General features: G+C 37.1%; 1 protein-coding gene across 1 annotated transcript in view; it reads right to left on the bottom strand.

Annotated features, from left to right (window-relative positions):
* Window positions 1-15,365, bottom strand: part of ZC2HC1A (zinc finger C2HC-type containing 1A) — a 29,789-nt gene that overhangs the window by 11,535 nt on the left and 2,889 nt on the right. Inside the window, exons 2-7 of the mRNA XM_066332584.1 lie at window positions 6,795-6,868; window positions 5,970-6,086; window positions 5,626-5,761; window positions 2,452-2,600; window positions 1,499-1,598; window positions 679-787 (exon numbers count right to left, since the gene is read on the bottom strand). Coding sequence (XP_066188681.1) covers window positions 679-787; window positions 1,499-1,598; window positions 2,452-2,600; window positions 5,626-5,761; window positions 5,970-6,086; window positions 6,795-6,868 — 685 coding nt within the window. The remainder of the gene's footprint in view (window positions 1-678; window positions 788-1,498; window positions 1,599-2,451; window positions 2,601-5,625; window positions 5,762-5,969; window positions 6,087-6,794; window positions 6,869-15,365) is intronic.

Here is a 15,365-nt window from a genome sequence, read left to right as displayed (position 1 = left end):
CTCCTTAAACTTCTGTAGAATGGCACTATTTTTTTTTCAATCCCTTCCACAGATTTCTCGATGAGATTCTGGGAAATGTCAACCCCTCTAGCAAAGCATGAGTCACAGCCTTGATCACAAACAGCACTTACACTGAACTCTAATAATCTTCATGTAGCGCTCCTTGCTGTTGTAAGTGCACTGATTTTGTCTTATTTGTGCTCATTCATTTATTGCCTCTTAAGACAGGAAAAGGAAGAGAGAAAACCTCCATCCTTTTGTGCTAAGAGAGAAAATCCTGTCACAATTGCCTTGTAGTCTATGGCAGAGGCCTCTCTTCTATTTCCCTGAAGTGTAGGAAATGATGCCTAATGTTTTCTGCTTTTTTAAGACCCTTCCCTATTACCAATAAAAATTTCTTTGCTCCAACCACTTCTCCCTATTCTGTAATTTTTAATATACTTCATTTTTATCTCTTGACCTCCTTTGTTATTGAATCAACTTGATAAAACCTTTGCCTTCTCCAAAGTTACTTAAACTTTAGCTATATTTACAGATAAAGGATAAATGCAAAACACTGTACTTCTGAAGCTCAGAGGGAAAAAATAATAAAGCAAGTGAAACAAACCATAGAAACTTCTAGAACTAGAACAACAAATATGAAATAAAGCACAAATGACAACATCAGATGGAACTCACCCTGCTTGTGGGTTCACCATTCCCAGCGAGTTTTTATGAGCTGGTGATAACGTCTGAATTTTGCTCCCACTGGATCCAGATGAAGATGGTGCTTTACTTGAAGAGGTACCTGGCAGGTGAAAAGCAAGCATGAAAATATAAGAAAATATAAGATGCTGCTGCTGAAATGATACAATTTATTAAACACATTTTAACTGTAAAATTCAAAATAAGAGTTTTAGAAATATTTAGATTTGAGCCAGTATCAAGATAATACAAAAAGAAAATGTTTCAAAAAATTATAGAAAATATGTAATTGAGACATAGTATTTTATTCTAAGAAAGCATACTGTATCTCAATTACTTTGCTCAGAAAAAAAAAAGAGCAAGAAAAGTCGATTTATGAACAGAACATGTTTCATATCTATTGATGTCTGAAACCCAAATTAGACCACTGTTTGCATAATTATAATATACATGCCTTGACTGTATTTTCACCAATTTATGATCATATTCAGCAGACAAACTAGTTACAGAATTAAACATTAGATAAATTTCAGGTGAGAGATCAGTATTTGATACAATCATGCATTACTACACTGAATGATTTTTCACATTCAATTCAGAAAAAACATCAAAAAACTGACATCATATAGTAACCAGAATCTTAAGTGCTCAAGAGTCTTTTTAGATTGATGACAATCAGTGCCCCTCCCACAATTATTTTAAATGAGATTTTGCAAACCACTATATCAAATAAACATAGTTTGCAGAAATACGCATAGTTTGAGAACTGTTATTTAGAAAGGACATGGAACAATTCACAACATTCATTTCATACCTACACCAGTTTTGCTAACACCACTTGGCTGTGGTAAGCGTGATGACGGTGATGGTGTTGATCCTACAGAAGGCATCTTCTTAACTGGAGCAGGTTTGTACTGTAACAAAATACAACCTAGAAATTTAAGCAATTAAATCAAGCTATCTATATAACACAACAGGTAGTTCTTTCAGGTACTGTGGGAGAACAGATGTTGATTTCCTACTAGGTAACCAGTTTCTGGTATGGGAACACGCAAATAGTGTCCGATAGTCTGTTTTCTAATACAGATGATACTAGCAGGAAACATTCTCTAACTTAGTGGCTTTGTTGTTCAACTGTATGTCTTTCTGCATTTATTTCTTTTCTACAGCTTTTATCAACTTTTTACCATAGCTGGAATGAAGCTAAAGTTAAGATCAGAAGTATCATCTCATTACCAATTAATTTAAAAAAGAATACTCAAAGGCAGAATTGTCTTTCAAATCCAAATCTTAATTTCACCTGTGTAGTCTAGATCAGTCCCCACACTGATTCAAAATATTCTGTAGTACACCTGAATGCCTCTAAAGCCTCTAATTTGCCACAATACTGCTGTCAGTTGTCCTGTAGTCAGGTACCTTTGTTTGCCCCTTAGGCAAGTCTCTAACTGGATTTAGAAACCAGCACAACAGAAATTCAACTTCCTTTACAAAAATTGCATCTCTATTTCCTCCTCCTATCCTTACCTGTCATTTGCACATTTCTCAATTACATTTATGACTGGTTTTGGTTTTGCAACTGCTGCCATCTGGCTTATGGATCTCTGCAGTTTAATAAAGCAAAAACCTTGTCCAAGCTTAGTGTCAGTGAAAATAATAAAATTACAGAATAAAATAGTTAATTCTTTTTAAAACCAACACACAGTAGTTGAAAGCTTGATTTGACATTGAATGCAAGCTACAAGTTAAGTAAAAGGTGTTATAGCTCACCTGTGTTCGAGTAGGAAGTTTCCCTTTGGTATCAGCTGCCAATTTCCCCTTATTAGTAATACGTGCAGCTTGCTCCTTACAGAAATTGATGTGTCTGTCAGCTGCATTTTCATTAAATCTCCTCTGACAGTATGGACACTGAATGTAATCTTAAAAACATAAAAATCTAATATTAATAATCTGTTTTAAAAATGAGAGTGTGCTAAAGTCTTGCAAAGACCAGACTCTCCTCCAGGGGAAATTATGGGTTCTTGAATCTGAAAACAAAATACAGACTGCTAGGTAAAAGCATATTCTCATTTGGTGGATAAGAGTATGTGAGAATTAGAAATAATCTAAGCAAAATCAGAAACACTTTAAGAGATGCTATTCTGCAGAGAAGGTACCCAAAAAGGTACAAGGATATGGCAGAGAGATTAGCTGGCAGGAAGTGGAGAAGAAGCTAAACAAATTAACAATCAAAAATTTTTAAAAAAATCATAAGCAGTTCTGTTTGTTCAAGATATGGGAATACATTAAAACCTTTCCCACGCAAGCAGCAAAAGACAACAGATCTGTTTCCTCTGGCAGTTTTGAAAGAACTGAGAAATACTGACTGCAATACTAGAAGTGATCATTAAAAAAAACCCCAAAAAACCAAAACAGAAATTTAACAAATAAAAAGAATCAGAAGAAAATCAGCCAAAATTAGGAGCTAGCTCTCGAGACATGCAAAAGAAAGTGACTGGTGGCCATGTTACTTTTGCAAGATTAATCACATTGCAAACAGTGTAACACACAAGAAATATTACTCTCATTGGGGAGAAAACTAGAAAGGGCTACACAAATGCTAAAATATCAAAAGATACATCATCTCTATGCTGGAAGCACCACACCTTAAAATACAGTGCCCTTAGAAAATTATGTTTGGACTGCAGTTTCAGACAACTGGGTATTTCAGTGTCCAGAGATATTAATGCTGTATGCCCCAGATTAGAGCACTGAAAACCATGCTAGCATCAACTTAAAAAAAGCTTGACACCTGCAAAGCAGGTTAAATTAGTGTGTTTCTAGGTCACTCTAGAAATGTATTGAAGAAAATGAGATGAAATTCAACAGTCACTGCCTCCAAAATTACAATTAGATATTATAAAATCTAAAGGAAGTTTAGGATTACATGTTACTAGTCCAAATTCCACAGATTTCGCTGAAATGCTTGTATCTTTAAATATTTATAGTTCTGAGTAAATTAAATGATGTAATGACCATGAAACCATGACCTGTGATCCGAGAAGTGTGAGCTAAGGATGAAGAAAGAACACAGAGAAATAACAGCATAGGAATCTCATGAGGTAACAATTCTTATTTATTTATTTTAAATAAGATCTGCTACTGTAGAGACAAAAAAAATCAGAAACAGAATTGTTTATAGCTACATAGTTAAACCAAAACTATTCCAGTGAAAGTATTAAAAATAAAAAAAAAAAAAAAAAAAAAAAAGGCAGCTAGATAATATGCTATTTCTGGCTGGTGCAGAGCTCAGTTCCCACAGAAAACTTTCAAAGCCCACAAATGACTGTAGAGGATGAATGCATACTCCTAAGAATCAGGAATTGTATCTTCATCCTTCTGTAAAATACATAGTAACAGTTAGACACTTGGCTCTCTGAAAGTACTGCTCATATTGTCCAGAACTTCTAGGATTCAATGTAAGCTTTATAAAACAAAAACTAATTAAAATAAGAGGGCAGTACACATACACAGTCAAGCTCAGGGTGACTTAAGGTCCTTCTCAACCTGAGGCTATTCTGCACTTCCTCAGAAAAAGTGGCAGAGGAAATGGAAGCAGCAGCAATACCAGTTATTTGCCAGCTCAGAGCAGTTAAGTAGAAAATATGAGTATGAGACTCTTTCCATTAAAAGGAAAAAGACTCACTGCTTGTTAGAAAGAAGCGTGCCCAAGATGGAGCTGAGTAGGGGAGGATGGACACAATCATGGTACGTCCACTATCTTCCCACTCTCCTACGGGAAAAGTGGAGAAGGAGCATCAGTAGCTGCTCCTGATATTTGTAAGAAGAGCATCCACTGATCATTTTGTGCATGGTCTCTTCATTCCTGGTTTCCTTTTCCTAAGTCTTACCACTGCAGCAGGATGATGCCAGGAGACAAAAATCAACAATAATTAGATAGATTATAGATATGCTATAATGCTATTAATATAGATATGCTAGATTATTAATGATTCTTTCTGTGATCAAGCCTTGTGATTCTTATTCACAGCATTTGCTATTGGCTTTAAGATGGTTTTACTTTTGAAAATTAGTTGTATGGCTTTTCAAGACTGTGAGTACAGAATGCTGAATATTACAGCCTCTCAGAGTGAACACATAATTACAGTCCTAATACATCTCCTGTAAAGAAACAGGGTAGGGAACACTTCACATCCTCACTTGACCACAGGAAGGCAGAAGCAAATTCATGTCTCTTCCTAGTCTTTCTGAAAATAGCCATTCAGCTAATCAAATGGTTTAGCTCTTAGGACAAGATGAAGAAATGTATTCTTCAACCTATTATCATAACCCAAAAGTTAAACAAAAAGTGTATTTCCTTCTCATTCACATCAGACTGCTTGAACACTTTACCCAGTCTCAGTTCAAAGGTACCCTGTCATGCCCTTACTATATGAATTCCACTCATCTTACATACCCAAAACACAAGTATCCCCACAACATGAGGCATTAAGACATACACTACATACATGAAACTGAAGGTGAATTCAGCAAGAAATGGGAGAGATTACATTTGAAGAACACAAAAGTACATTCCCACAACATAAATATGTTGTGGGTGTTGGCTAAAAAAACAAAGCAGTCTGCTATTTGTGAGCAGTTGTACTGTTGTGAGCACAAACAGGGTATTGAAACCATTTGTCCAGCGTGTGATTTACAAGACAGCAGCAAGGTGCAAGTTGGCCCCAGCTATCTTTCCAACCATTAAAAACAAATTTATGGGCTTTGAAAGCTCCACAGGATGTGAGCCAATCAAACCCAAAGTCAAAACCCAGCATCTGCACAGGCATAATACGCCATCTTCAAGAACTTGGGAATCTGTATTGCAACACATTCCTTTTCAATTCAAATTTCTACACATTAATGTAAAGGAAAGTCTATAATGAACATGACTGTTTTACATACCAGGGTCATATGATGGTGGAGGTGGTGGAGGCAGTTTTCCACCATCTTTAAGATTAAGTCCTTTGGCTGCTCGTATAGTTGCTATAAATTCCTCATGTTTTCGTCTCCAGTTAGAAGGCTTTTTGGGTGGTTCTGGCTAAGAGGCAAAAAAAGAAAGCTTTGTGTATCTGAAGTTTTTACTTCAAGCTAAGTATGCACCTTATTTTAGTATATAACATCATAGTTAGATTTCTTCCAAATCTTAGTTGATTCAATTAGCTCGAACTGCCAGCAGAAATAAGCCTTATTAAAATGAATATATAGTATGCCAAAAATGTTCACATTCAGAGTAAATTATAACATACCCGTGGTTTAAGAGGTTTTACTGTGGGAATGTCAGTTCCTTCTGCTCTCTGCCGGCTGGAATCGAACGTCTTCCTTTTCTTGGCAGAAGTTTTTTGGCAAATGGGTCCATGCTTTTTCTATAAGCAGAAGCAAAATAAAAGGAGAATGCAGAATTTAGTTTTGAAAATAGAAGCTATTAACACATTATTTCCCTCTTTCTTGACATAAAAATTAGCAAAATAGCCCCAGCTCTTGATGAGTAAGTTCAGGCTGTTTTCACTCAAACATATATGCCAGCCACTACCTTTAAAACAGAACTACAGGAATTCACAGATGTGTATACAGAGTCACAAAAGCACAGGTGATAATGAAGAAGAAAAGTAGAAGGCATCTATATTTGCTCCTTGCAGGTAAAAAAACAATGATAGGTAGGCAGCTTTTGCATTGAGTGGCAAAACAAATCATAGGTGTCTGAAATTCATATTCACATTTAAGGACAGACTGATTTCTATTAACAATGGAGAAGAGAGTTTTGGAGATGGCTAACAAAACACTTCATTTACTAGCTGAGACTTTAAACTGCAGAAGACAAGGATTGATTCTGTAACCCTAGAAAAGATGCTTTTAGAGGCATGTATTTCAGAAAATGATGGGATCTTAAACTTAAACCCCTTCTAAGAAGCTTCAAGCCTGAGACAAGTGGAATCAGTAATTACTTGGGGAGGAGGGGATAAAGAAAACCAAAACCCCTACCAAAACACAGCACCTAAATCTATTTTATTTAGCTATAGTGTGCACTGCTTAACTTTCATATCAACTCATCAAATCTAAAAGCCAACACTTACCAGTGCTGCTGGAAAGAAAGTTCTTCCACAAATCTTACATGGCAACAGATCTCCAGTTTGCACTGCAACCTCACCTTAAAAAAATCAACATAATTCTTTAAGAAATTTTGATTAAATTAATGACTAAACATTATTTAAAAAACGCTAACCTTATATACACTTAGCCATAATAATAGTTGTTACTGTAAAAGTATATATCCTTTGAATTGTGCAGAGACTATGCAGATGAGAAAGGCAAAATATATACTGAAGTCCTTAGGTACTTTTGGAAGCTGTCAGGCCCAGGAACATGTCACCAGCAATTCTGTTTATTTATAATACATAACTCCCTTAAAAGGATGCATATCAATATGCAAATAAAAACTCCCCTGTAAGGATCAATGACAGCTCAAATACAGACCAAGAATAAAGCTGTTTAGTGGGTATTCTTGTGTCTTTGGAAGAGACTAAATTTAGTATCAAATATAGAAAAGATTCCATTATTTATTTTGCTCTACTAAGTTACACTATTCAACTTTCACTTGTAAAAAATCAGTTTTAAATGCTATTTTTACTATATATTTTAGTCAGATTATTACTGATGGTTTACAGAAGTATTTCTGATGTTGCTATTCAAGCACTGGTAACAAAAATATAAATAGTATATTTGACATACAGCAGATCCACACAACCAGACAGAAGACCAAAAAGTCAAAGTATCAAGCTCTATGCAAGGAAATATATTTATATAGCATGCATTATGCAAGAGAGTCATGGCAGAGAATGAAAAAATATAGGGTTTCCCATCTATTATACCTGGTGCTATGCCACAGGAATACAGGGATATTTTTATATCATGTATACATCAAGAAAGAGGCATTAAATTTAGATTATGTTTCAGACTTACTAATAGTTTTCTCTGTACTCAACCTGACTATTGCAGACAATACAACTGCCTCTATTTACACCACATTAAAAAAAAAATCAAATTGACTTGTATTTTAGGCAAAGCATCATCTTAAACTAACAAAGTTATCAACATAGCAACATTCAATGGTTTGATCAGTCTTTGTTCCCAGTTTCCCAGTGGAAAATTGTCTTCCATCTAAACATAAGTGCTTATTAACTAAGTATATGACCAGTTTTAAGAAATGAATAATTGAATTAAATACTTCACAATAAATAAATGTAGATTCAGGCAGCCATGCTTCCCACTGAAAACTTTTTGCCCAAATGCGAAGATTAAAACTGAGATCTCTATAATCAATAAGTAATTATTGTCTATTTCTGATTTTTTCAATTACTTAAAGCAAATTCACCTCCAGTATGTAGCTGCATACAATGTGTTGGTTGTATGAACATACTATGGAGCACAATGCATTTTAAGAATCATAAATCACATGAAAAGAACAGTTTAAAACATTTATTTCATACCTTTAATTAATTTATATACCTTTTCCATGTAGACAAGAATAAGCCTGTTCTTAAAACAGCACAGCAAGACTGCACTGACAGCAGCCAAGTTTTATAAATGAAAGTCATGCTCAAGCTTCCTTTTGTGCCATCTAAATATCTGTGCATTTAGATGTACACAAGTAGGAGAAATAGGAAAAATGCAAAACATTCAGATAAATATTGGTTTTCTTCAATTCTTGCATTTGAATCATACTTGAATGCTATGAAGATTTCCTAAGCACTTGTTCTTTAACTTTACGTTTTCAAACTCTTCTTTAAAACATAAGGTTCAAAAATTTTTCCATAGGTCTGTTTTCTTAAGTCCACAAGCCTGTGCACATGAACAGTGGTACAAAGCTTAGATGGCTGGGAATCTGCCCTCTGATTCTGCCCACTGATCTGAAGGGTAAGCAGCAATGGTTGTAACCTTTTCTCAATTACTCCACTCAAAAATACAAGATATGCACAGATTTATTTTTCATGTCATGTATGTCATGTATCGCAGTCATGTATTTCATGAGTTCAGAGTCCCTAGCACTCTTAATGATAACCTACATCACTGTAAACTCACTTCTGCTAAAGCATTCAACTTCTTTTTTATGGCATCATTCTGATACAACCCTCAGCTTTGCAGAAACAAGTGAGAGGCATTTCCCAAAAGTATGAAGTGACACTGTTGGTGTCTTCAATAAATTAGCTGAAATAAATCAGATTTAGTGATCTTGACATAAGGTATAGAATATATGATTAAGAATTTGGCTGAGAATTCTTTCAAATACCTGCCTTAGTTAAAAAAGCTGTATGTCCCACAATTTTCTTCTGTGTTCACTGAGCTCTAGAATTTGAGCTGGTGTTTAAATTCCTCATTAAAAGAAGCAGACTTGATAGCGGCTCACCTGACCGAGCAGTATTTACATACGACATACCAGAGCACAAGGAATGCCAATTACCACTCAGTGCAGCTACAGTTACAGAGCTGGATTTCCTTACAGCATTCCCACCCTCCCCATATCTGCCTAGAGCTATTTCTACTGCCAACACCTCCCGTGTAACACAAATCACTGACCCAAAGCACATAAGGAAGTTATTTAAAAAAAATGAAAGTTCCTGAAGTTTTGTTGAAAACGAGAAGCCAAGTGTCCTTTATATTTGCACTTACCCCTTCAGCTTCTTAATTCCTCTGTGATTTTCCTCACTTTTAAAGTAAAAAAAACCCAACCCAAACAAACTAAAACCACAAAACTTTAACGTTTCTTTCTAGGAGTCCACAAGTCTTCTCTTACAGAAGAGTTAGCAATGTTATCCACATGAAATCTGGTAACTTAAAAGTAATACATGGGAATAAAATTGTGAAAGTTGCAATTGAGTTACGTTTGGCTTTGTTTTGTTTATTTTTCAAAAAGACATTCATGTGTGATATCTATTGCAACTTTTTTCCTGAAAAAAGTTAACTGAAATTGTTCTTAATTTGGGATACACTGTGGGGAGGAGGTTAAAAAAAAAAAAAAAAAAAAAAAAAAAGGAACGCTCAAATTGGGAAACAGAAGGAGGATATGCTTGACAAATTAGTCTGAGAATAGAAATTAGTAGTAAGATAGTGTCATGGTAGTTTTCTTCAGTCTGTAAATTTAGCAGCAATGCAGGACTTTTAAAAATCATTTTGGTTATACAGCCACAGAAAACCCAAGATCCAGCAGCTACACTTCTTTTCATTTCTACCAACCTTAATACTGTTAATCATGAGCAGTTTAAATGCTTGCATTAAACATGAATGAATATAGTTAACTTAGAGAAGGACTGAAATAATTATTACTGCTTATCTAATCAAAACACATCTGAAGAAAAGATAAATATGATCAAAAATGTTATGTGAATACCACAGAAGGAGTATGTCAATGGAAGTGATGCCAGAACTATGATACAGAGCTTTGCATCCTATTCTACTGCTATTTACATCCTATTCATACTATTCAACCTAGTATGATGCTAGGAAGCTTATTAACAGGACTACAATAATCTTACTGCTCATGTTTGTAAACTGCCCTGTCAGGGCTCCTCCTCCTCCAGCTACTTCCAAATCACTGGGTTTGTTCCCACACAAGTTATTGCACATGTTCCTCCTGAGTATGGTTACAGTCCGGCTGCCTATACTTTCTGATCTTGAAGAGTTTAGCTGTAAAGTCTGAGTGGACCACTAAGTCTGACAGCACAGCTGTATAGTCTCCACATGTATCATGGTGCTTTCAATATTATAGGTAAGATTAAACTTCCTTGATTTCAAGGGAACAAATTCTTTCTTTTTCTCCACTCATATTCAAATACCACAAGTGATTTACAGCAGAAAGGCCAAGCTGCAAGTTCTCAGTTTATCTTTCTCAGTACAACGTGTGGACTCATCAATACATACAAGTTTGATCTGACACAGTCACAGCCATAGTACTTGTTCTTGCTGTCATGTTTACAGATAAAGCAGTTGTGTAAATAGACTTCACACTTAAGGGGAGCAGAAGCCTTCAGTATTGCTGAATAACTGAAGTTTTGTTACACTTTTCTCTTTTGGAGAGCTCTATATACCCAAGTATGTGGGTGCATTTAGATATAAATCGCAGAAACAAGAGTGCACTTTGTAACAGTGTTTCATCATGTTGTAAAATCTGACTGCCCTTCAAAACTTCTTATTTATCTACAGCAGTGACAGTACTAAACTATTTAGGCCAGACAACTGTGATAATCAGAATCATCAAGCCTCTTTCAATTCAAACATACAGAAACACGCTGGTACAGTTCCCTCCCCTGGAACTAGTTACCTATTTGAAGCCAGCAAATAATCTGAAAGTGTTGAAAGTTATCACTTGGAGGGCACTTGCCAAATGTTTCTGCGAAAGTGTATTTATTGCTTTTAGCATAACTCCATTCTCATCTCCAAAAGCAAAATATTTGTCACTTAAGAGTTTCACGTATTAATGGTACAATAAAAAAAATGCTGTTCATTCCCCACATTAGTTAGAACTTGTATTATCAAGCCACAGCAGCTGGCTCTTTGAGGACTGCCCAGTCTCTAACAAATGCCCAATAATCAATAATGACTAGGTTATATTTTTTAATCAACACAGACTAACTAATGACAAATACTACAAGCAAGAGCCACCTAAAAATTAAACCAATGCAGTGACACAGGCAGCGAACACTTTACAGAATCACAGAATGGTTTGGGTTGGAAGGGGACCTTGAAGATACATCTAGCTCCAAACCCCCTCCTGTGGGTAGGAACACCTTCAACTAGACCAGGTTGCACAGACCCTTGAACCCTTAATTTCTTTAAATTAGAGCACCAATTTTTTTAAAATTTAGAGCATTATTTTTTTAAAAGCAGCTTTGAAGAGAATTAAATAACAAAATGAAAATATAAATGTACCAAAGTAGGAAAAAAGTGCTCCAATAACAAGCGAGTTTTGCAAATTTGCATTATTTTGTCAAAAGGAATTTTGAAATGAAATTGCAAGTAAGGCAAATACACTGACTGTAATTCTTAACAATAGGCAGTACTGCCATACTTTGGTCAAGTCTGCTTGATAAATGTTGATGTGCATGTTTCACCCCACCAAACACATCCTTTCTCACCTGTACTATTCTGCAGTTTGCAGGAAAGAGACAAACGAAGAGGAAACCATAGTAAGCTCTGCCTCTTAGTATTCAAACATTCACATACTTCGAATTTTTAAGCAGCTAAGTTTTCACAATTGTCTAACAAAGAGCAGATCAATCTACTTTTATCTATCTACTCCCAATTTTATAGGAAAGTCTCATGAATTCTCCTGTACTCCTCTATTGGCAATTTTGTATAAACCTGTCACTTCTGCTTCCAACAGATAACACAAAGCACTGTAGCACCCGTTCCTTCAAGCTGAAAAGACTTTCATAGTACCTCCGCACATTTTTGTATCGGCTTTTCAGACTGACAGTGAAATATTTGTCAAAAACCCTGTTATTGCACTGAACCTGAATGAGTCTGGTGATGGCGAATTTTGTTGCATTCCTTGAAAATGACACATCAAGGCGAGACCCACTGCCTCAAAGTGACAGCCTGGAGGAGGAGTCTGTACAGTTTTTTTCTTGGTGACTGAGAAATGAATTCCATGCAGTCAAGAATGATTGTAACAGCAGCACACACAGCTCACATCACGGTGTACTCCCCTTTACTACAACTGTCTGTCTTTGCTTCCTTCCTCACATGAAGTAAATGTGAAAACGTGTCAGACACATTACACATCCTTAAAAATAGCCAGCTCTCTCTATGGCCGTATCTTATGGCGCTCTTGCAAACAGATCCCTAAAGTCACAACCTGCTCTCCTGAACTCTGGGGCTGAGGTCCTGCTATTTATCCAGGCTCCTCTTCTCAGGATCCTGAATTCAACCATCCTGCAGTCACTGGAGAAAGGCTGCCCCTGACCTTCACATCTCACATGTCTGTAGATACAAAGTACTGCAGGACTGCCTCCCCTTGTCAGCTCTGTGATCACCGGGGTCAGGAATTTGTCATCAGTGCATACCAGAAGCCTCCCAGCTGCTTGCACCTTGCTGATTCGTCCCTCCAGCAGATTAAAATCTCTTCAGAGGTTGAAGTCTCTCATGAGGACCAAGGCCTGTGAATACAGAGCCTTCCAATTATAAGGGAGACTTCATATTTTTCCTCATGAGGTGGCTTTTAGCAGACAGCTACAATAGCTTTTCCCACACTGGCCTGCCTGCTAACCCTGATTCATACTCCCCCAGGTGGTTCTACAGCAAAGCTCCATTGCATTCTCACTGCTCTCCCACATGAAGGGCAACTTCCCCCCTTGCTATCCAGCTGGTTCTTCCTGAAGAGCCTGTATTCATCCACCACACTGCAGTCCTGTGAGCTGTCCTACCACCTACACACAATCTCAACTAGATCCTAGCCCTGCAACTGAGAGCAGACCTCCAGTTCCTCCCGTTTGTTCCTGAGTGCTAATGTACAGGCATTCTAAGAGTCACTCAGTCATGACGGTCATCCAGAAAAATCTATGAAACCGTCCCCTGCAAAGCCTATGGAAATGCAACTAAACAAAAGGCCAACAAGCAGCACTATTTGATCGATCTGGATTACAGATACATCATCTGGCCTTCTATTAACAAGATCAACTAGAAGGACTAGAAAGCACATGACCTGCAAAACCTATGTAAATGTTACACATTCTGCTTTGGCATCATAAGCACACTGTCCTCCTGTATTAGGCTACAGACACTGTGATCACTGTGAGGGCAGTCCGGCAGAGACCTGCCTTCTCACACCAGCCTTAAACCAAGACTGTTTTGCAATAGTGATCCCCAAAGCAAATCTGGCCTTATGCACTCTACAACACAAGTGTAATCGGACAGACCAATCTCTACCAAAATCAGAATCTTAATGGGCAAAAAACAATGTCTTTAAAAAACTGATAATAAATTTAACTTATAATAAATTGATTCCTAGTTTGCCCCTCCCTCAGGATTTCTTTAGAAAGTAAGCCTGCCCCTCAGCTGCTCCAGTCAAGTGCTTACCATACTCCTGAAACCAAGTTTCACTGCAACATGACACCTGCTTTTGATGACAATCACACCATGTTGTGTGTAGGAAAAACACATTCATCTTTCCACTATATTCAACCAATTGAAGTTAATTAGTAGATCAATCTAGCTTCTGCAATTTAAGTTAAAAATGCAAGAAATCTAAAAAAACCAACAAAAACAACAACTATAGAAAAGGGAATAAAATCTATTACTTCTAAGATACTGAACAAACTAATCTGAAACATTAAAATTCCTGTTTACTTCCTTTCCTTTAAAGGTGAAACATATTCTGGTAGTGCACATCCCCATATCGTATCAGCCTAAACTCAGCTTTTTGGGATTTTTTTCCTTAAGTAAAATAACCATTAATTAAAAAATAAAAACATGATGGCTTTTAAGAGAGTAAATACATTGACCAGTTATAGAGCGTTATATGCCAAATTGAGATCACTTAACAGAGGTGCAAGTATGCGCAGTGAAGCATCAGTTCAGTGCAGAGACACATTTACCACTGTGTTTTAATGGCTACCAGAGACAAACAACTTATATAAAAACTATATACCTTAATATTAGTTTTGCATTTAAATCTTTAATAGTTTCCAAGTTGCTGATTTAAGAACAGTGTCCAATAAAATGGACAAAAGATACACCTCTTAAAAAATAAAAGGTGAAGTCTGAAGTCAAACAGAGCTAAAGAAAATGGCTGCCAAAGTAAGGAAGCTTTGCCTGAATCCAGTCAGGCAAGACAAAGATCAACTCTAAAAGGAAAAGAACATTCACATTAACATTGTTTTTATTTTAAAACCAATCATTTTCTACACTATTAAGGAAAAAATAAGATTGGGCATTCAGAAATTCTGTCAAAGCAAGAATAAGCACTTGCTCTCAAGAGTCACATTACCAACATAAAACCCCAAAGGAGAGATCTTGTGCTGTTAGGGGTGGAGCAGGCCATCTCAGACATTCCCCATGCCAGGGAAGGGTCCAGGGACAAATGCTGCCCCAGAGCAGACCCCAGCTCTCAGCAGAAGATGCTGTACAGACCTCGAGGACACACCCAGACTGCTCAGAGCGCAGTCCCTACGCAGATCCGCAAGGGCAAGCTCTGGGTTTGACACTGCAGGCTATTTCCTGAGCCAGCAGCCACCCATCCCCTTCCAGCCACCATCGGCCTTCCCTGGCTGCTCGAGCGTGGGGCTGGGCCAGTACCTACCACAGAGAGTTGGACTTTTGCCCTCGGACACTGCTGCCCCTCTGCCCCTTACTCCTCTAGGCTGGGATGGGCTGTGAACAAGTGTGGGAAGCGACATTCAGTTGGCTCAAGCAGCTGTTGTAGGCATCCTCCCAGAAAAAACAACAGATTGGAGAGAAGCCGATCAAACACCACCATTGGACTGCTCTGGCTTAAATGAAGTCAGGAATTCAGTGCTTGGCTCCATCTCGCTCAAGCAAAACAGAGAGCAACAAACGCGCCAGTGTGACAGCCTTTTCCCTGACATCCAGCAGTGAAAGCAACAAGAACGTGTTAATCCATCAAAAAAGGTCCTGAGATTCAACACACGGTG

This window comes from Sylvia atricapilla, chromosome 1 (assembly GCF_009819655.1).
Source record: "Sylvia atricapilla isolate bSylAtr1 chromosome 1, bSylAtr1.pri, whole genome shotgun sequence".
Classification (NCBI taxonomy): Eukaryota; Metazoa; Chordata; class Aves; order Passeriformes; family Sylviidae; genus Sylvia; species Sylvia atricapilla.
The sequence above is the reverse complement of the archived record's forward strand: the minus strand, read 5'-3'. Positions and strand labels throughout refer to the sequence as shown.